The sequence below is a fragment of the Gopherus flavomarginatus genome, chromosome 19 (genome assembly GCF_025201925.1).
Source record: "Gopherus flavomarginatus isolate rGopFla2 chromosome 19, rGopFla2.mat.asm, whole genome shotgun sequence".
In the NCBI taxonomy this organism is placed as follows: domain Eukaryota; kingdom Metazoa; phylum Chordata; order Testudines; family Testudinidae; genus Gopherus; species Gopherus flavomarginatus.
This window is the reverse complement of record NC_066635.1, coordinates 20,996,996-21,018,657: the sequence shown is the minus strand read 5'-3', so window position 1 is coordinate 21,018,657 and position 21,662 is coordinate 20,996,996. Positions and strand designations below refer to the sequence as shown.

General features: G+C 48.3%; 1 protein-coding gene across 1 annotated transcript in view; it reads left to right on the top strand.

The window, feature by feature from the left end:
• Positions 1–21,662, top strand: part of DOC2B (double C2 domain beta) — a 133,682-nt gene that overhangs the window by 18,204 nt on the left and 93,816 nt on the right. Inside the window, exon 2 of the mRNA XM_050928825.1 lies at positions 8,481–8,560. Coding sequence (XP_050784782.1) covers positions 8,481–8,560 — 80 coding nt within the window. The remainder of the gene's footprint in view (positions 1–8,480; positions 8,561–21,662) is intronic.

Genomic DNA, 21,662 nt, shown 5'->3' with positions numbered 1-21,662 from the left:
GCTTTAACCTGCATCTTCTTCACGCTCTCTGGTGTACATTATACTGATTTAGGGCTATTTTGCAGTAACAATTCTAGACAAACTCCCTGCTTGGGTACTCTATTCTGGAATAAAAATGACTTTGGAAGCACACTAATTATTCTGCAATTGAGGGTGGCTATAATTAGCTGAATCCTCTGTGGTAAACAGACACCCCAGCAACGAACTGAGACACATAGCTGCCATTTTCCAATGCAAACTAGCCCAGACAAGGCTAGTCTTTTAGAAAGACATCTGATCTTGGTTTAAAGACTTCAAGTGATGGAGAATCCACCACCTCCCTAATTTAATCACTCTCCGGTGGTTAATTACCCTCACTTAATAATGTGTGCCTTCTTTCTAGCCTGGACTTGTCTAACTTCTGCTTCCAGTCACTGAATCTTTTAATTTTATTGAAAATGCTTTGCATGTTGGTTTCGATTCTTTCCATTATTTGAAACCTATATGTGATGTTGAGGAGGGTGCTGTTACCTGGGGAAACAGCTGTGGAATTCAATTTGTTGATTGGGTGTGGTGTTAGATCAGAGGGTGGAGTTTGAAAGAGTAGATGTGAGTGTGCAGTGCACAAACAAAACATGCCTGCTGGCGAGTTCATGTCCCTTTGAACTTGTGACCTGGAAGAAACTTTATTGAACTTGAGGGACTGCTGGCAGGCTCTGCTGTACTTTCGAAAATATTGTTAGGGGATGAGTGAAAGTGCTAGAAGTCAGGGCTTCATTTGGCTGGAGTAGGAGAGATGGTTCTGAGTGCTCTGAAGAAGGACTATTTTAAAGGGACACCTTAGGATAACCACAGAATCCTAGAAATATAGGGCTGGAAGGAACCATCACCTAGTCCAACTTCTGCCCTGAGGCAAGACCAAGTAAACCGAGACCATTCCTGACAATGTATAACCTGTTCTTAAAAGCCTCCAATAATGGAGATTCCATAACCTCCTTTGGAAACCTGTTCCAGTGAGTCTATCCTTAGAGTCAGAAAGCTTGTTTCCTAATATCTAATTTTAATTTCCCCTGCAGCAGATTAAGCCCATTACTACATGTTCTATACGTATTGTAAAGGACAAATGTCCAGCTCTGGGTTAGTGACAATCCATCAGATCATCCGAAGAGAAGGGAATTTAAAAATCCAATTTGCTTTTCACCAATCATGCTGTTTGTTTGCTGTTTTTTGCATTCTGCTCATCTGGGACCATGAAACTGGGCCAGTCATTGTCACTTTGGTTTCCTGTCAGCTTTACTTTCATGTTCTTACTGGTGCTGCAGTGTCTTGGTTGCAGGTACTGCAGGTGAATGTTGATTTGTTTAAAATATATTAAGTTTTTATTTATTTAAGCCCAAAAATATTTATATCTTTTTCAAGTTTAGTTTTAAATTGGGGCCCAGCGGGATGTGAGAATAGTGCCCATTGGTGGATCATTTGGCCAGAGGGGTTAATATACAAATGTGCATTCTGTTTATGCCAGGAATGATGGAAATTACAGCAGGTGTGTGGAGCAGATATTTCAGCCTACTGTGGAGTTATTTCCAGCATATGTGTGTGGGAACGGATCTGATCCGACATACATGGACAGTCAATGAATGGACAGGATGATATTTCAAGGCACGGTCTCTGGTGCAGAGCATCCTTTAACTCTTACCAAGATGGAAAATAGTCAGTTTGGTTCTCTTAACAGAGTGGTTCGGCGGAATTTCAAGTCCATTTTAATAGGTTGCTTGCCTCTCAAGCGGGGAAATGCCAGACTCCTCCTGACTGCAGATTATTTATTGGAGCTCTGTTTGCTTGGAGCCTCATGGTGTTGCAAAGCTTCCTGGCAGCAGGTGCATGTTTAAGACGAAGAGCGGCACATTTCATCTTGAGGCAATGGACACTGCTGCCCACAGTGCACCTGCCTCTGTCCTAGTAAGAACAACCACCGCACTGAGTGGCATTCACAGCAGCGCTAATTATTCTGCATCTGGAGCCATTAAAACCTGCAATAGCAAATGACACTGCGGCAGAGCCATGCGCTGTTTGCTTCCTTCTTGGCAAAAGGTATAATACTAAGAGCAGGAATGAATTCCTCTCTCCTGGCTCAGCAGCCATCTCTCTCTCTCTCTCTCTAATCTCTCATCTGTGTTGTATGCCTCTGACGATTCAGGAGCAGTATTGATGGTAATCTCCACTCTTCATTTACCTAAGGGAACGGTGCCTATAGCCACAGTGTGGGTCACCTCCTCCTGCAGAGGACGTAAATCGGGGGTAATGGGGTTGGGGCAGGGTATTTGGGGCCCCAACATGGTAGACAGAACATCCTTGGAAAGGGAAAAGGTATTCGTTATCGTACAGTGCAGGTTCTGCTTTAAAATAACAGCCAGGGATGTATTGTTACCTGGTGTGTGGCAGGGATGGGGCAGGCTAGTGAGCCAAATCTGTGGCAGTCTTCTTAGCTTAAGGGGTAGAGACTTGTGTGTTTGGAGCAGAAGAAGCTGGGTTGTAATTGTGTCTTCCCAGGAGAGTGTGTGGCTTATTCAGTAGCTGCATCTGTTGCATGCAGTAGATGGATGCGCTGTGTGAAATTCTTTAGCTTGTGTTCTGCAGTCTAGACAGTCGTAAAGATACTTGTGGCTTTGAAATCGATGAGGCTGTCAGGTTAGCTGGAATTCTATGGAGACACAAGCTCAGATTCTGGCAGTGCTGGCTCAGCCCTTCATCTTTCCATGAGAGATGAAGTGAGCACTCGGCAAACGGTGTGTATGGCCTTCTGAGGGGACCTTGCAGAGTGAGGTCCTTTCAGTCAAGATCCCCTCTTCACCCCAGAGGTGGTTGCATTTCAATGTTAGTGACTCTGGGGTGGCTTTGTGGGCACCGTAAGCTGTAATGACTGTTGCACCTGAGCAGTTCTTAGGCTCAGTGGCAGGCAGTGAACTGTATCAAGGGGGCAGTGGCTGTGCAGTGTGCACGCACAATTACTTTGTTGTGCTAATTGCTCTCAGTTCTTGCTGTTTCGGCAAGCTGAACTACACGCAAGCCCCCACTTCACCTCGCCCCAGTTGCATTAGGAAGGAGTAAAAGATGCTGGCATCCAGGCAGGGTGTACACGAAACTTAGCAGCAGTTGTGGGGAAAAAGCCTCCATGTGGAGCCTAGTACTTGGCATACAAGGTATGGAGAGAAGTAGACTTTCCATCTTAGTGTGAGAGTCAGGAGTATGGGGTGACACTGGATAGACTTCTTTAAAAGAATTTGGGACCAAATTCTTTGCTGGTGTAAACTGAAACCAGTGGAGCTACATCACCTCACATCAGCCAGCAGAGAACTGGGCTCATGAAATTTTATATTTGCTGATGATGATGGCATGATAATCAAGTAAAGAAACAGAGACAGGAATGGGTCAGCATCCATGTTGGTAGCTGTAGGGTATGAAGCCTACAGCCTGCCTGAAAAAGGGCACGAGAATGCAAATATTTCCAAAGAGAATGAACAAGAGGCAGACAAAACTGCTGGCCCTACATAAACAACCGTCTGGGTGACCCTATGTAAAGAGCCCACGGTGCTCTCTCAAGGATTACCAGCTCAGTTCCCCTGAAAAGCAGGCTGTGAGCAACCAGCTTGGGGGATCAAACCTGCATCTCCCATGTGGCACTACGCAGCAGTGTGGCTAAGCCAGCCCATTGGCTCTGACTTGTTTTAAAGGAGCAGCGGTGTAAATAATACCAAGGCAAACACCCTCTGCAGTTTCCACAGGTGCTGAAATCTAGATGGCATTCTCCTGCTCATCCGGCGGGAGCTCTGAATGGAACGCTGATTTCCTTTGTGCCCTCAGACCCGCCTGGACTCCAAACCAAGGCACCACACAGAGTCAGAGTTTAAAAACAACAACAACAACACAGGACGTTATTCAGTTCCCGTTAAAGCCTATTGATCATTTTCCCCATCTCATCATTAGTAATGCTGCTGTTCAAACGCTTTCCTCTGATTGTTTTGCTAAATGTAACTGGTTTTAGCATGGTCAGTTCCCCCTTATTTTTAATCTTTTCCCTGCGTTCAGCTAGGGCCCAATCCAAAGCCGCTTGAAGTCAATTAAGGTCTTTTCACTGATATCCCAGAGAGAGTGCAACCCCTGCAGCAGAACATGCTTGGTGCTGCTGTCTGGAAAATCTGCTCCTTAGCTGGTAAGGCACTTGCAAGCTCTTTAACACGAGTCCTCTAAACTCCTGGGTGATCCCAGACTAAGCTGATGGGGTAGACAGTTAGGAAAAATATCTTGTAAACAAATTGAGTCTGATCTGAGAGGCACTGATTGTGGGACCTCGTGGTGCTATTTATTTGGTGGTACTGTGCTTTGAATATCTGTTTCCTCTTGGGGAGACGAGTGGATGGGAGGTGCTGTTAGGCTGAGTGGTAGAAGGTGGCAACATGGTCTGGCGTTTACAGCATGAGCCTGGGAGTCAGAACTGGGAGACTTGAGTTGTAATCCCATCTCTGACAGAGGCTCACTGTGCAACCTGGGATAAGTCATTTAACTTCTCAGTGCCAGGTCAGAACCCCCTCCTGCACCCAAACTCCCTCCCAGCCCCTGCACCCCCTCCTGCACTCCAACCCTCTGCCCCAAGTCAGAACCCCCTCCTGCACCCCAACTCCCTCCCAGCTCCTGCACCCCAACCCTCTGCCCCAGCTCAGAACCCCCTCCATCCAAACTCCCTCTCAGCCCCTACACCTCCTCCATTTATATAGTAGAAATGTGCGGCTCGTACCGACTTACCCCAATTCGTGGATTGGTCCCCCTGCGAAAATTATTGCCCACCCCTGGGTTTGGTGATCCCTATAAAGGACTGAGAGAACTCAGTTGAAGGGGGAGCTGCTGGAGGGAAGTTTGCTTCTTTGGCTGGCGCTGGAGCAGATAGGGGTTCACAGGGCAAGGTCTCTGAGCCCCTGTAGCTTGTGGGGGTCCGGGGATAGTTGTGTTGGGTGTTTTGAATTTATAAATCGTGGTCTGAGGGGAGGGCCTGAAAGAGACTTGGTTTGGGGGAGACAGGCCAGGAGGAGCCTCACAGGGACCAGAAGGGTCCAGAGATTCATGTGCATCTCATGCTGTGCCTAGGGCTGGAGAGCATGTGCATGGGAGGTTTGTATGGCAGGAGCACTCTGAAAACTCACCGTGGGATAGTCATTTATCCAAATCCTCCCAGCCTGGAGATGTGGATAAAAGACATCCAGATCCCAGGAATTCCAGTCTGGGTTTTGTGGAACAAAACTTTCACTGAACAGATTTGGGGAGAAAATTACCCCCCACTCATTCTACCATAATTAACCATTTACTTCCCAGAAAGCTGTGGGACATCTTTCCCCATGACAAACCTCAGAAACAAGACTCGGGTGATGGGAGCACAAGGGGTTCTTAGATAACTAGACTGATAGAGGAGATTAGATTGGACTGGATGAAATAGAGCATAGAGCGTTTGGGAAACCTTGGAGAGCTTTGGCTGTGCTGAGCTCTCAGACTCTTGGATGCTTATCGAAGCCTCTTGGCTCTGCAGAATTAAACTGGGAACTGTGGTGTTTGGGTTGGAACCTGGGAGCATGGCGGCACAGAAATGCCCAGCAATGTTATCCCTGTGTGCAGGACAGCTTTCCCAGATGTCTGACTTCATTCAGATGTGAGCCCTCCTCTGCACACTAGGACTACTCTGGGGCTGGTGTGCGTGAGCGGCCTTAACTCCAGAGGATTGGCTACAGGTTGCCCAGCCTCTAGGAATCCTCGGGTGATGGGAAGCCACCATATCTACTCTTAGGGCCCTCCCTCCCTTCCACTGGCACAGGGTGGCTGGGAAAAGGGGGTGAGGCCAGGGCATCCTTATCCTCTGGCTATCCCTGGCTGTCAGAACAGCTTCTTAGGGCTGTAAGCAACGTGGTTACCCACTGACTGCTCTAATTTGCACTGGAAACTGGCCCAGCTCTCAGGTGGCCTCAGGTCTGGGGGTAGGGGGATGTGCAAAGGGGGCTTTAGCTTATATGCACACGCAGGTACAGGCATACATAGACTTGTGCTGAGAGCTGCTTGGCTGCACTAAAGAGCCTTACTGAAGTCCCTGGAGCTGCACTTGCTCATGCCTGTTCTGGATTTTACCTATCACCTGTAGTTATTGTTGCCCTTGGGAGCCAGTAATCGGTGATCCAAGAGCCACACCCTGCAAACCTCAACACATGGAAGCTGCACAATCAGTGCTGTCTAGAGACAGGTCTGGAACAGAACCTCTCTCTAAAGACGGGGAGATCTCGGGAGATCTGCTCTGCCCCCCTAGTACCTTATAGAAGGAGAAGGCTTTGGATTGCGTGACTGAGAAGCCAGGAGATTGTCCGTTTATCAGCACTGCTGGACATTTGCTGCCCTTGCTGGTTCCTAATGCCACTTGTGGTTGATAAAATAGGGATCAGTGGTCAAGGAAACAGCACCCTTAATGCAGCTAAGGCCCCATGTGCAGGCCTGATCCCTAAGGGTATGTCTACACTGTGTCTGGGAGGAAGCCTTCTGGCTTGGGTCTACAGACTTGTGATGGCAGGGCTTGCGTTACATGCTAAAAATGGCTGTGCAGAAGTTGTGGCTTGGGCTGGAGCCTGGGCTGGGAGACAAGCTGCAATGTCTGCATAGCTATTTTTAGCATGCTAGTGGGAGCCCTGCTAGCACAAGTCTATGGCCCTGGCTGGGCGCCTTGTTCCCAGACGCAGTGTAGACAGACCTTAGTGATTTTCTTTTCATGGGCCCCAGCGATGGCAAACCCAGCTGGAAAAAAAGCAGTGTTAGGAGATGGCTGACGAGAACATGTTCGTTGGAGTAGATGAGGCCGGCAAGGTTGCAAGGGGAGAGGGAAGTGAGAGCAGGATCGGGCACCCCCAAAGGCAGTCGCTGTCATGGGTGTTAGTTTGCATCCATCTGCTACACCGACTGTTGAAGCCGCTGTGCAGCCAAGGTTATTCTGGGTTTCACTCATTATTCTGAGCGACTGCAAATGACAGCTCTGTGGTTTTATCAGCTGGTCTCCCATTTTCCCAGCGGCAAGGAATGCTTGGGGCCAAACAAGGCAAGCAAAGTCCCATAGCTGTTGGTCAGTTGCAAACTGTCAGCCCTTGTGGTGCAATGGTAAAACGCATCTTTCTTTCCCTGAGGGTGGAAGGGTGTTCTTGCTAGCCCACTGAGTCGGGAATGATGGTTTGTTGTATTGCGTGTTCACTAGCAGCCGTGCATTGTAATAGCCAGGCACCTTGACCTAAATTGAAAGTGCATCCGGTGTCCCATCAAGGGCTGGAGCCCGTTCCCATGGCACTCGCTTGGCACTCGCGGTAACAGCAACAGTGTCATGGTCTGGGGGTTGCGTGGCAATCAGTGGCCAGGGGGACTTTGTCTGCAGTTCCTGCTTCAGCTGCTTGTCGAGCAAGGGGGTGTGGACTGCAGGCAGCAGCTACCCTGTTTGCTCTGAGCAGGGCACAACGGAGCTGCCCCCCTGCCACTGAGCTCAGCAGCAGCTGCCCTCTCTCCCCATTACACTGCAGTAAGGTGGGGGGATCCCAGCAGGGTGCCTCTCCTCTTTGCCTCCTGCACAGAAGCCTCCCCTTGGGGGGTGTGTGGCTGGGGGGAACGTGGGATTGGGGGAGGCAATGGAGCTGGCTCCTTGTTGGAGCTTGGGAGGAAGGTGAGGTGAGGGTGGCAGCTGAAGCCTGCCAAGGAGTGAGATTGCAGGGTGGCTGGAGCCTGCCAAGGTAGGCGTGAGGGAGGTGGAGGCTGTTGTGGGGGGAGTGAGGAGTAGGATTGGGGTGGCAGGTGCTGAAGGCTGCCAGGAGTGAGGGGAATAAAATGGGTGGAAAATTAGCAGTTGCATTATGTTAGCCAAATTCAGCCATGGCACAGGTGGGTGGAGCTCCCATTATGACGGAGGGGTCCTGTGCCCACTTGGCGTGGGTTGAACTTGTGCCACAATACACAGTGTTACAGGAGAGAATGGTCGGGACTTATTGCCAGTCCAGCAGGGGTGACCAGCGTCCTGTAAGGGATCCTGCTTCATGAGAGTGGGAACTCCGTTTCCTAAACCCAGCTGAGGATGTCCATGGCCCTGGGCAAGGGTGGCTGAAAGCATCCGTGTCTCTAGTGTTGCATGTCCTAATGTCCAATCTGGTCCCATTGAAACCAATGGGGGTTTTGTAAATTGCTCCTTGAAGTTGTACGTGTCTGGTCCGATTGTCAAAAGTGCTGAGCACCCATGGTGATTCAGTGGCAGCTAGGATTGGTCAGCACCTCTGACAATCAGGCCCTGAGTTTGCAGACTGTTTCACACCAGGCTTGTAACAGAATCTTTTGCATCTCCCTGGGTCCCTTTCTCCAGCAGCCCTCTACTTTATTCCCATTTAGTGAGAGTAAAAACAGCGTTTGCTGGGCAGCTCAAGTTAACAAGGCTCTTTTGTCTTTTTCAGCTACGCTGGGAACACTGGATTTCAGTTTGCTGTATGACCAAGAAAACAATGCTCTCCACTGCACAATCAATAAAGCCAAGGTATGTCTCAATCCTCGTCTACAAGCAGCTAGAATTAAATATGCATGGGTCTAATGACCTTTACTCTGCCTCCTATCTGTTACGGAGACAGTGACTCGCGGATCTGTAATGAGCAATAGGCTGTGATGCTCTGTGAATTTCCATTGCACGGGCTGCAGCTAAATCCCTGGAGTTTTGGGTTCTGTCTTCTGAAATATTTGCTAAAATTAAAATGAAATGTGGGAGTGGTGCAGGGGCTGAATATGCTGTGGCATTCATGGGAGAGTGGGTGGTTAGATGGCTGGTCTCCCTCCAATCTCCAGGGCAGCACTGAGGGGTTTCACATCCGAGTTGAAGGGAGATAGGACCGGGGAGGATGAGCAGCTATCCCTTGCCTTGATCTATCACCGTCTCTGTATCTTGCTTTCCTTTACTCCCTTTTCTCTTTTCTTCTAGCCTCATCTCAACTCGTTCCTTTTCCTGATCCCTCCTCCTCTTTCTGTTTGTGGTTTTTGATGCTCCTGTATATCTTTTCTTTCCTGTTCCTTCTTTCCTCCCCCCCCCAGCTCTATGAAAGATATCTGTGGGTTTGACACTCATCCCATAGCATTTGCTGATGTTAATCACCCCACTGGACCTCTGCTGATTCAGCCCTTCAGGAGGTAGGACTCATTGACAAGTGGTGAAGTGCCCAGCGGTGGTGACTTGGCAGAGCAGAAGATCAGTGGACTCCTGAACTAGGGTGACCAGATGTCCTGATTTTATAGGGACAGTCCTGATATTTGGGGCTTTTTCTTATATAGGCTCCTATTACCCCCCACCCCCTGTCCTGATTTTTCACACTTGCTATCTGGTCAGCCTATCCTGAAAGCTGATGTGCAGGTTGCTCCTGGGACATGTGATGCCTTTGGCCAGGTATCCCATAGAACCCAGTGCATGGGTAGGTGCTCATTGACCCTTCCTGTACTGTACAGCACCGCAGCTGAGTTGACTGGCATTCAGCTTCCACGATCCCACTATGGCAGACACAAGCTATGCAACTGACAAGCCCAGGGAACGTGCAATCCAGAAGTAGGGGAGAGTAGGTGGAGATCACGTGGTAGAGGGGATCCAGTGTATCTTATTGGAACAACAAATGTGGTTGCTTGAACTTTTGATTTGTCTCTTTTCAGAGGTAGGAAGTGCTGTTGTCATAGTCACGGGGCCCATTCTTAGTGTGAATTTGCCTTTGCAATCCTAACTAACCCCTGTCCTCTTTCAAAAGATCCCTCATATGATGGGGTGTCTTGAGCTAAAAGCTCTTAGCCCAAATCTTGAGCCAGTTCATGGCCAACTGGAGTAGCTAGGCCATCAGGTATTGACAAGAACATTGCCCTGATTAGCATCATGCAACCAGGGCCAGATTCTCAGCTGGTGTAAATTGACATCCATGGAGAGAGACCCATTTAGATCAGCTGGCCCCTAGGCTCCTGGCTTTTCTTGTGGTTTGTCAAGAAGCTGTGAAATGGCAGTGTACAAATAGGAGCAAGAGCAGGGATGGTGTGGTGATTAGGCCACTAGATGGGTTCAGTTCCATTGCAGTGAAACCCCCATGGTTCTTATGCCCCAGTAATCAGGGTAGGTGTCTTTGCAGGTTCAGAATTCCCACCCAAGGGTCCTAATGGTGGCTCTGCTGTTCCAGTCATCACTTCCATCAGCCCATACCGCCCTTCCACAGCTCCCCCATTCCTCCCCCTGGCTTTGTTGTTCTCACTGTGCCGTTTTCAGAGAGAGATTGATGGCCACTTGCTTTTAATGTTTTTTAAACTAGCGCATCAAGGAGATGGTTAGAACTATTTATACCAAAAAAGAAAAAAATAAACCAACCCAACATTATGATTATTTACTTGATGCTGTGACCGGCTGTCAGTTTATAAACGGCTCTGTTAAATGCTGCTAATCATTGCCACAAAGCACTCTGCATCAGCTCCTTTGCTGTCGGGGTAATTGAAGCGATTAGGTTTTTATGCTCATTTTGGAGCAGAAACTGCCTGCTTAGGGCCTGATTCTGTTCCTGCAGAAGTCGATGAGGAAGGCAGTAGGTCCCTGGGGCAGTAGGTTTTGTGAGAGAACTATGATAGCTGAGCCTAGAGCGGTGCAATAAATAATCCAGTAGAGATGATGGTGACAAGCTGGCTGGGGGTATGCCACCGAAGATGGTGGCTGGGCTAAATGAAAGTGTTGCCTTCTCTCTACCATTCCATTTAACTCCTGGGGGTTAGTGTCTGCAGGCAAACTAGGGTTCAGTTATAATCACAGTAGGGATGAATCTGGCCTCTTACTGGTTGCCATTGGTCAGCACATTGTCAGCATATTAGTTAAACTGCCCATGCCAGAGCAGGGGGCCATTTCAAACAGCTGGCCTCGGAGAAAGAGCATCTCGAGAGAGGACAGGTTTTTCCAGTATTGCAGCTGATTGCTGCTCTGTAGAGTGGAGGAGAACGTTGCCTATGATTTCCTGCCTGCCTCCTTTGATTGAAGGTGGTGAGATTTCCACAGATGGAGGGAGTTAATCCCTGCTGTGAGGAGCACAAGGTCTGAAAGGGGACAGTGCCAGAGTGCTAACCTCCTAGTACAAGCAGCTCCTGGGCATCGATTGCAAGTTGAATCTGCCTCGCGGTTGCCAAAAGGAGTGAGTTAGTCTCCCAGGAGTAAGTGGCAAAGTGGGACTGAAAGTAATGGGAATTGTTTAATAATATTCTCCCCACCCAAGCCTGACAAGGTTTTTCTTTATTTATTTGTACTGTATGGTCATGGGCCAGAACCCCATTGTTCTTGGAGCTGTACAGACAGAACAAAAAGATGGTCTCTGCCCCGAAGAGCTTACAGTCTTAAGCAGGATGTCCTCTGGCTGACAAGGCTCTAGGATAACAGGACCTGATTTAAGGTGTGAATCTGGCAGGATTGTCCCTTGTAATCTGGGCTATCCAGAGAACAGCCACCCTGCTATATGCCTGTGGTATGCGTCCTGTCCTTTGCTAGTCATCCAGCCTTGCTCTCAAAGAGCTGCAGTGAAATCAAGTAGCTCCCAGGATTCCTAACAAGTCACCTCCCAAATTTTGCCTGACCCTTTGTATGTGGCGCAGTGCTACATTTGTTCTATCAGCTATAAGTCAAAATGACAAGAAAATACAGCTTCCTGAAGCCCTGAGGAGATAGATTATCCACCTGCAGGATAAAATTAAGACCTTTTCCTTCCCAGTGTTTTTCTTAGGGTCAAAATCTATGTACGTGTCAGATAATACGTTTTGCTTCAGCACTGTGCATAGTGGAGCAGCTCTGTGTCTGCCTGGACAAAGATGACGATCCGCCCTGTGCACAGAATGTGCCCAGATACTGTATCCACTATGCCATCTCCATCTCTAAAATCAGTTTTCCCCTCAACATGATAGGCATCAGAATTACTGCCTTCCCCCTTAAAGAAACCTCCTCTTACTCTGTCCTGCTGTCTAATCAATATCCCCTTTTTGATCCTCCAAGACTTTTTAAAATATATATTAATGTGTAACATACAAGATGTTATTTATCCCCTCTCCTCCCGAAGCATAAATGCTTGAGGCAGGAGAAAAAGTGAATGCAGTTGAATCAATCTCCGTGCTGTCTGAGTCAGGTGGCTGAATGGAAAGCATGGAGCTGCATTCTTATAGCTATAGAGACAGAGTTCAAGGTGGTATTATAAATCAATAAGAGAAATGAATGGTGGGATTTCTTTTCCTGTCCTCCTAGCCATAGTGAGTGAATTTAATATGCTGACACTCAAGCAGTCCTCATTGTCAGGCTGCTTCTTTGGTTTATTTAGAGAGCAGTGCTGTGGAGGATATTTATAATTGGGTTTGTAGTGGGAGGAAGACAAGGAGAAAGGAGACCTCAAGGCAGAGTGATATATACTGATGGCGAGACTCAAGGAGAAGGTGACACAACTTTGCAGGTATGGGAGGGGGAACCCATTCCTGTTGCAAAACGAAGCCATCTGCTAAGGCCAGAACTTATTACCTGCCTGCTCAGTCTCTTTCACCTTGTTCTAACAGCAGCCATTGCACTCTTTTACCGTTTCCTTTAATGGCTATGGGCTTTTTTCTCCTCTTGCTGCTGCTGCTGCTGCTGCTGCCCAGGCTTTATTCACCTGATCAGCAGCAAGATGAGGCAGATCTAGCACACAGTTGGTCTTTGAAGAGATAAAGACAAACATGCATGAAGCCCAAAGTTACCAGCTGTGAAGACTAATTTGTTTATAGAGCTCATCCCATATCCCCTGCTCATGTCAATTTGCACAGCTCCATCGGAATCAGTGGGCTCAGATCCCCAACTTGTGTAAGTCGGCACTGCTCCATTGGAGCCAATGAGCCAGATTCGCAGCTGGTGTAAATTGGTGTCGCTTCCATGGGGTCTTTCAGCGCAACCATAATACAGATAAAGAATAATAAACCCTCAGTGTGTCTGTGAAACAAGCCCAAACTCCAAGTCATTTGAGATTCCCCCATTGTTAGGATGTGCCACTGCCTCCTGCCTGGCGAGGTAGCTGGAAAGGGTCCACCTACAAACAGCAAAAGGCATGCCTTGTCTACATGGGGAAAGTGACTGGAATAGCCACTGCAGAGTAGTGTCCTGTGTGAACACCGTTCTTCCGGAATAGCTGTAGATTCACCCCCTGCCTTGTTCCAGGATCAGTTCTCCATGTGGGCAAATCCACAGCGAAAACGAAAGGTTTCATTGGCAGCTGACATTTGTGAGTGTGACAGGGACGGGGAGAAGAGTTGTGTCTGTGACCACCCAAGAGTTGCACAGCATAGGCCGTTCCCTGCCTGCTGCCAAGCTGCCATGACCTGAAAAGGGCTCTTTGATAACTAAACAGGGCCCATTAAGGCCGGAAAGTGCTTTTGCTTACCACCAGTCTCGCCGCAGGACTCAACTCCCTGAACCAAAGAAGCCCATCCTGAATGACAAAGGGTTTGTTTTTCCTAGCCTGGCTTGGGACTGATACAGAGAGGTTTGCTTCTTCCAACTGGTGGAAGTTAGCTGGGCAAAAAAGGATTCAGAGCCATTTTAATTTATGCTGAAGGCAGTATAAAAATATGGCCCCCCTTGAATTTTTTCCATCTCCCTGGCTCTTGGCAGCTCTTGGGTACCAGCAAGGACCCTTGTTTACAAGTGAAGGGAGACACAAACAAAGCTGCCCTCCCATTTTCCCTGCATTGAGCACTCTTCAGTTTGTGAGCTCATTTGTACAATAATAAAGGAGAGTGAAACATGTGTGAACCTATTAAAATATGCTTCAGGGAAGGGGCAGTGTGCAGTTGGGCAAGACATAATGCACCCAAACCAATCTCCGGTGACTGGAACTTTCCTATCAAATGCATCAAAGTCCCTGCAGTCTGGGGCTTCAGGGAAGCCAAGTTTCGATAGCTCCAGGCCAGTAGAGATGCTGAAGCTGCTCCTAGCATCCCGCCTGAGGGTGGGGTGGGCCTGGGCCACTGCTGGGATCCCACCTGAGGGGGATGGGCCTGGTGTCCTGCTTGAGAGGGGGTGGGCCTGGGCCACTGCTGGGGTTCCACGTGAGGTGAGTGGGCCTGGGGTCTCACCTGAGGGAGCTCCCTCCTAGAGATAAAACCTTGAAGCTGCCATCTTGCCCCTCTGATCATGTGTGTTTGGGCTAGTGAGGGGCAAGAGGTTCACTCTGAATAAGCATCCCAATATCTGAATGCTGATTGATGACTGATTCAAACTGCACAGAGCACCGTGGCCTGGGCTGAAATTTTCTTGAGAACCAGCTGTCCAGGGACTTTGAGAAGCCCCAGGTCTCTGGGTGGGTTGTTCGGTGATCTCCTGGGAGCAGCCTTTCCCATTGAGCCTGATGCTTCTGTTTCCAGCCCATTACTCCTGTGGCTGGGTCAGAATTAGCTTTAACTCATTTCCAGATAACCAGCCATATCCTCCTCCTTTAGAGTGGATTCATGCTTCCCCCTTCCATGCCCTCCTTTGCTCTCTGCATGCATGACACTGGGTCCTTAGGAAGTGAGATTGCAGCAGTAGTCAGAACACCAGGATTAACAGGAGGGTTGGGCAGGTGCCATCCTTCGGCCCCTGTGTGGGGAAGGCATCTTGCTGCGGGTTGTCTGAAAGGATCCAGGTGTTGTGGGTGACGTGTAAGCTTTGTGGGAAAGGGATCGTCTCTTTGTTCTGTCCCCTTTTAATACAGGAGGCCTAGTGCCATCCTGTGAAATTTAGGCTGCGGGCGGGAAGGGGCGTTGGCGGGGAAGGCCCAGTAACTATACAGGCAGTAAAAAGAACAGGAGTACTTGTGGCACCTTAGAGACTAACAAATTTGTTTGAGCATGAGCTTTCGTGGGCTACAGGCAGTGAAAGAGGCCAGATCCCCAGCCGTGGGCTCCCACTCCCAGTGCCTCCAATCATGGACCCATGGAGGAACGATGGTCTTTCCCAATGGCTACAGCTGGGGAGTTGTCCCAGCCGACTGCTCAGTGAATTGCAAAACCCTGCTGGGCATCCTGGGGTGACTCCCAGACATAAGCACTGCTCCACCAGAGTAAGGGTTGCAGAATCATCTTGCATGTTATTTCTCCTCCCTCCCTTGCCATGCTGTGGACAGCTCCTGTTCTGATTAATGTGAGGGATGCCAGTGCATCCTTATTTGTACTGCAGTCACTGCTGGTAGCCTCAGTCAAGATTGGGGCCCTGTTGCCATCAGTGCTGCACAGCACTGTGAATGGTGGGACCTGGCCTCTTGATCCTAGAAAATCACTTTGAAAGTCAGCCTGTTTGTGCTGTGATAGTCAAATGTTACTGTCCTGTTTATTTCTATCCTTCTCTCACTCTCTCCACTTTTCTGTTTTATTTATTGTGCCATCCATCCATTCTCATTTCATCTCTCGACCGGGAAAAGCTGCCAAAACTCACTCACAGAAAGGTAAGGGCCAGGACCCCCATCTCCCAGAGGTAGCTTTTATGTAGATACATAGATGTAGACCTAGAGCTGTAGTCTAGTTGAGCTGCAGCCAGAGCCTTGCTAATCTAGTTGAAAGGTGTGAGTGATATTCGGTAATGAATTGCTCTGAGAGCATTACAAATGCAATTTGCTGGATTGACCCGGTGTGACTGTGTGTAGATATTGGGAGAACCTTCATGTTAAAGCCTGGCTGGGATAAAGCTAATGGAAAGGAGCATTCTCTTGACTCCCAAAGCTGCTGAAGCCTATTATAGGCTCCTATCTGTGGCACTAATATGTATACTCGAGTCTTCCTGCACAGAGAAGGAAGGAGGCTGAGTATTAGCTGTGCTGAGGTGTACAGGGTTAACAGACACATGCAGCACTTGGTAACAGTTAAGGCTGCAGCAGGACACACCCCATTCTTCCCAAGCCTTTACGTCCTGGAAATAAGTAGTTATGGGGCAAGACTCTTGCATTCTTGGCACCTTCCAAGTACCTGCAGTGCTGTCCAGTATGGATTCCAGCACACCCTCAGGCTTCCATTTCCATCTCCAGTGCATACCCAAAAGCAGTCTGAACTCCCAGCATCATCCAACTTGCATCCCAGTGACCTCACTGCTTTTACATCCGCTATCTCAACACATCAGCACAGCTGACTGTCACATGCTCCATGCATTTGGGAGGTGCTAAGATCACTGTTAAGGGTTTTGCCTTCGAGAGTATCAAATCTAGACAGATTGTGAGAGAATTACTGTTGGGGGTGGGGGAGGAACGGGTAGTTCATAAGGAGGGAGCCAGTCGGGTGATTTGTGTTTGTGCAGCGCCTGGCGTCGAGGCACTACTGCAGTGCAAATGAATAAATACCACCTTTGGCCAGGGAGAGTGTTGGGACAGTTCAGTGTACATCCATTGGCATCAATGGAGACTACACCAGGGATGAGTCTGTTTCATTGTCTCTCCAGCACGACACATCCTTGAGGCTACATCTCTGCTTTTACAGTTGGCATTTAAAAGCCTTCAGTATTTCATCCTCTCTGGGAAGATTCCCCACCCCCCTTAGATAAAAACTCCTTCCCCTTTGATCTGCTCCTGCTCTTCACTATTTATTTTGATCTTCTGCTGGTTTATATCTGCTTATGCATGTCTCCAGAGTCCTGATAGCAGCTCCTTGCGGGGGCCAGGAGGTCCTGGGCTGCAGTTACTGCAGGTTGAATCAAATAACGTGTGATGTATTGAACCCTATTGGTGGCAGTTCTTTCCTCTGTATCCTTTGTCCATTGAACTCATTGGAAGGTTAGGTCATTCAGTCAGCACAGTGGGTGTGTCTGTGGTACGTTTCCTGGTGCAGGTTAGGAGGTTTGCTTTGTTGTTATTTATTGACAGTGGGACCATCAGGATGCTCGGTGCTTTCCAGGCATTCAAGAAAAGGCACTACTGGCTTCCAGGGGCTCCCAGTGTAAACGTGCCATGCGAGATAAATGGGAGGTTTGGGCAAGTGGAGAGGCAGGAAGGTGGAGGAAGGGAGTTAGGCAGGAAGGTGGAGGAAGGGAGTTAGGCAGGACTAGGGAATGCTTAGATGCTAACAGTCCTGAAGCTGCTTAATTTACACTGGAAGCTCGGCAGGGTCCTGCATGGGCCTGAATAGTGGGAGTGCACAGGTGGCTTAAAGTCCTCCTGCTCCATCCCTTCCGCCAGCTCAGGACTGGAGTAACTGTGAATCAGGCCTGTTGTGTTCTCAGTCATACAGAATGCACCTCTCAGGAGGCAGCTCTGGCTGGACTGAGTCTCTCTTCCTCCCCTGCCTTCTGGCCTGTATCTTGGACAAGTCACTCCTTCTGAGGGCGGCTCAGTTTCCCCATCTGCAAAGTGGGATTCATAACTATACCAACCAGACTTGAGCCGGATGGCTGAAAAGTGCTGCTTGGCACTTGGTAAAAACACTCAACTCTTATCCAGAGCCTTCCCACCCTTGAGCTCAGCTTGCTTTGCATAGAACAGCCAAGTGTCACTGTCCCCATTGTACAGGCAGGAGAAGTAAAGGACAGGGGGGAAGTGACTCGTCTGTAGGAGCTACTGGAAATACATGGGAACAGATAGATAGATACCTGGGCACTGCTTGAGCATTTAAAAAAACTAACTAAATAAAAAGCGCTTTTGTGTGGCATCGTTTCCCAAAATGTCCTGTGGGCTGGATGGAATTTACTGGAGGTCTGGATACGAGAGCGTGGGGCAGGGGAGTTGGGCAGAAAATGAAATGAAATAACCCAGTTAACACTGCTGTTCCATCTGGCATCACTCTGCCAGATGCCCCATGCCTGCAGTAAGTGCCACGCTGCCGCATGCAACCCCCTCTGACTGAAGCGGGCCTCACGGGACCGTACAAGCTTTCGCCAGGCTCTTTTCCTCCAGAAGCTTCAGTTCAATGAGCTGGCCTGTGCGCAGACCAGTCTCTCCTTAGTGTCCATAAATAAGAAAAATGTTTAGAATGTGCCAGGTAACAAAACCCCCTCCTTCCCCCTCACTTAGCAGCTGGTGGTTTTAATTGTTAGAACACAATTTGTGCCCACATGGCAGGTGGCGAGGGATGGAGAGCAGTGTACTGCAGACTCTCCTGGGCAAGCAAGTCTGTACCTGACTTTCCTGCCCAAGATGGTTTCACAGTTTCATACAGGCCAGGACATATATTTACCTGTCATCTTTCTAAAACCTCATAAATGGGAGGAGGAGCAGCGGCCGACAGGATGAAAGGTCATCCAGTGTCCACTCAGAGAATTTCATCCTGGATCACTGTCTATATCTGCTGTTGCTATGATGTGGCGAAAGAGTCTCCACCTGCCCACTGGTGGTTGTGGCTGCCCATTCAACTAGCGCACAAGCCTGCTTGGCAGCTTTCCTGGTCCAGGTGCCGATCCAGGACATCTGCAGGACCACTACCTGGTCTTCCATCCACACGTTTACGTCTCGTTATGCACTTACCCAGCAGGCCTGAGACTATGCTGACTTCGGCAGAGCAGTGTTGCAAGCTGCATGACCGTGAACTCTGAGCCCACCTCCGAGGATACTGCTTGAGAGAATGGAATCGACATGAGCACGCACTTGAAGAAAGAAAAACAGTTAACTCACCTTTCCTAGCTGTTGTTCTTCGAGATGTGTTGCTCATGTCCATTCCATTATCTCCCCTTCTACTCCTCAGTCAGAGATGCCAGCAAGAAGTAACTGAGAGGGTGTAGGGCCGGCGGGACCTAATATACCGACACAGGAGCGCGGCATTCCAGAGGGCGCCACTGCCGACCCTATGGATACCGCTAAGGCAAAAATCTCCGACGACTGTGCATATGGGTGTGCACACACCTAGAAGGGAATGAATGTGAGCAACGCATCTCGAAGAACAACAGTTCCGAAAGGTGGGTCACCGTTTTTCACCGCAGATGTTTTAGATTATTAGAACTGAAATGCTCTTTGCAGACTTGAATATTGAAGCAGCTCAAATAGCGCGGTGTTGCTATTAGGGTTACATGCATTACAGTAGCTGTTGGGGCCCAGCTCAGATCTTGGCCCCATTGTGCTAGGTGCAGCATACACACATAGTATGAGACAGTTTCTGCCCCAAAGAGTTTACAGGCTACAGCTGAAAGGTGGGAGAAGGGCACCTGTGGCAATGGTGAATTGGCCCTTTGATGCCACCTGGACAGCCTTGGTAGATGGATCCCTGCATTTAGCAGGGTTTCCCCTTCTCTCCTGCATTGGGTCTGTCCCTTTGGCTCTTTGCAAGAATCCAAACTCCAGCACTTCCAGGCGGTGAAGAATGGGCGTTTAGTCAGGAGAAGCAGCATGGCTTGGAGTCAGGAACTCCTGTCTTCCAGTCCTGCTCTTGTCGCTGGTTTGCAGTGTCACTTTAGGTGCCTAAAGCTGGGTTCCGAAATCCACGAGTGGCTTCATTTTTCAGAGCTGCTGTGCACAGTAGGAAGCTGGGGGTCCTCAGTTCCTTTTGAAACTAGGCTTATTCTTTATGTGCCTAATGTTTGGTCACCCACATTTGATCATTTGAGCCTTCCCAATTCCGGACCTCAGTTTCCCCGCTGTTGAATGGGGAGAACAGCACTCCCCCACCTCGCACGGATTTTGTACAAAGGAATTCCAGTTTGTAAAAGAGCTTTGAAAATGCCAAGCGCTTTCTGAGTGCTGAGTATGACTCTGAATGTATTAGCAGAGGGCGTTGGTGGATGGAGGCAGTAAAAGAGCTGGGTTGAGAGGGCAAGGACTGCTCTCAGCCCACATTTGTCTGTTGATGTTAGAGGATCAGTCACTCACCAGCAGGGGAGACCAAGTGATCCGTGAGAAGGATGCATACCCAGCAAGGTTACACCTCCAGGATTAACCCTGAATGGTTTTCCCCTATATAATCATCTACCATCTTGGTAATTTATTTAACAGGTACAGTGAGTTTGTTACATTGACCTCACTGTATCCCTTGCAGGCAATAATATTGAACCTGTGGGCTGCAGGTCAGTGGTAGAAACACTGTATTATCTATAGCATGCGATTATGGCTTCTGTCTCTAAACCGCGTGCACTTGTATAGAGCCAGATTCTGATCTGTTATACCAGTGTAAAGGCAGAGCAAATGCACCTGTTTCTATAGAATCACTGTAGATTTACATCACTGTGACTGAGCTCAGAATCCATTCCATAGGGATGGTGGAAATTAAAGACTTTAGGAGCAAAAGGGATATCCAGTGTCCCCCACCAGAGCAAGAGCAGGATCGCGTCTAAATGTAAAGATTTTGTCAAATACCTTCGACCAGTGTAAATATGCAAGTGGCCTTTTCAGACTTGAAAAGGGCAAGGTGCCCACAGTGACCTAGGACTAATTGGATTCTATCTCCGGATCACCTTCCCTCAGCCTTTTATTTCACACGTCAGGCACATTTGAATTCAGATACATCGCTGCTACGTGTGGATCGATATGAAAATAAATCACGTTGATATACGAGCCTGTTTCTGAAATACATTAGCAACAGGTTTTTATCTCCTTTGGAGTAAAGGACTCTTTCTCCCCTTGCGGAACTGTTGTGCATTCACTTCACTTTTTTGTGGGTACCAGAATGGACAACTCACAGTGGCTCCCCGCACCCCCGAGGCTGCACTGCGATGTGCACCAATAAACGTGCCATGCTAGATCAGATCATTCTCTTGGCAAAAAGTCCTACAGAATTTAAATAGCAATGTGAACTTTTCTACAATATCTTTTAACCATTCTATAGAAATTAATAGGAAGTCGTACCTCACTATATGATTCCATAGGGCTCATTCAGATAACCTATTGAAAGGATGTAATTTTATGTTACTTTCTATAAGAATTTAGAACCATCCTGTAGAATATAACGGAGAATTATACCCCTACTATAGAAATTCTGTCGGGTGGCTCAGATAACCAGCAAAAAAGATATAGTTCTATGTTAAATTCTATACAACCCTATTGGTTTCATTGCTATTAAATGCCATAGAATTTTTTCCTAAGAGCTGGCCTTTCTAATCTTGTTTCTCCTCTAGGACAGTGGTCATTGTCTTGATGCTTCAGAGGGAGACTCATCCATCCCCATTATGAACCATGTTAATTCTGCTGTGCTGGAGAAGAGATTGAATTCCTTCCTGACCTTTGCAGCTCAGCAGCTCACACCCTGAAGCATGAGCTCTGATGATGAACCCTATCTTAGCATGCATAGCCACAGATGTTCTTGATGATTATAAAAATTATCCAGCTTTTTCTCAATGCTCAGTAGGGTTACTGTTGTTTGCTTAAGCGGATGGGACTGTTCCATTTGATGAGGCACCAAATCCTGTTCCTATATTTTCAGTTAAGGTTATTATGAAACACGTATATCAGTAGAAAAAGCAGATCCAAACAGCTGCACTTTCCTTAAATAGATGCCAAGGTTTGTGCTAGCAAAGGGTTTTTCATTCATTCACTTTTATCTCAGTAGGATCCATCTTCTCATGGCTGCCTCTTCATTGGTTCCACCTTCAGTTACCCCAGTGTAAATTCAGTGAGAGTCGCTCTGAATTCACACTAGGTAACTGAGAGCAGAATGTGCTCCCCTGCGTACAGACTCCAGTCAGTGTTTGGTGAGGAGAGGGT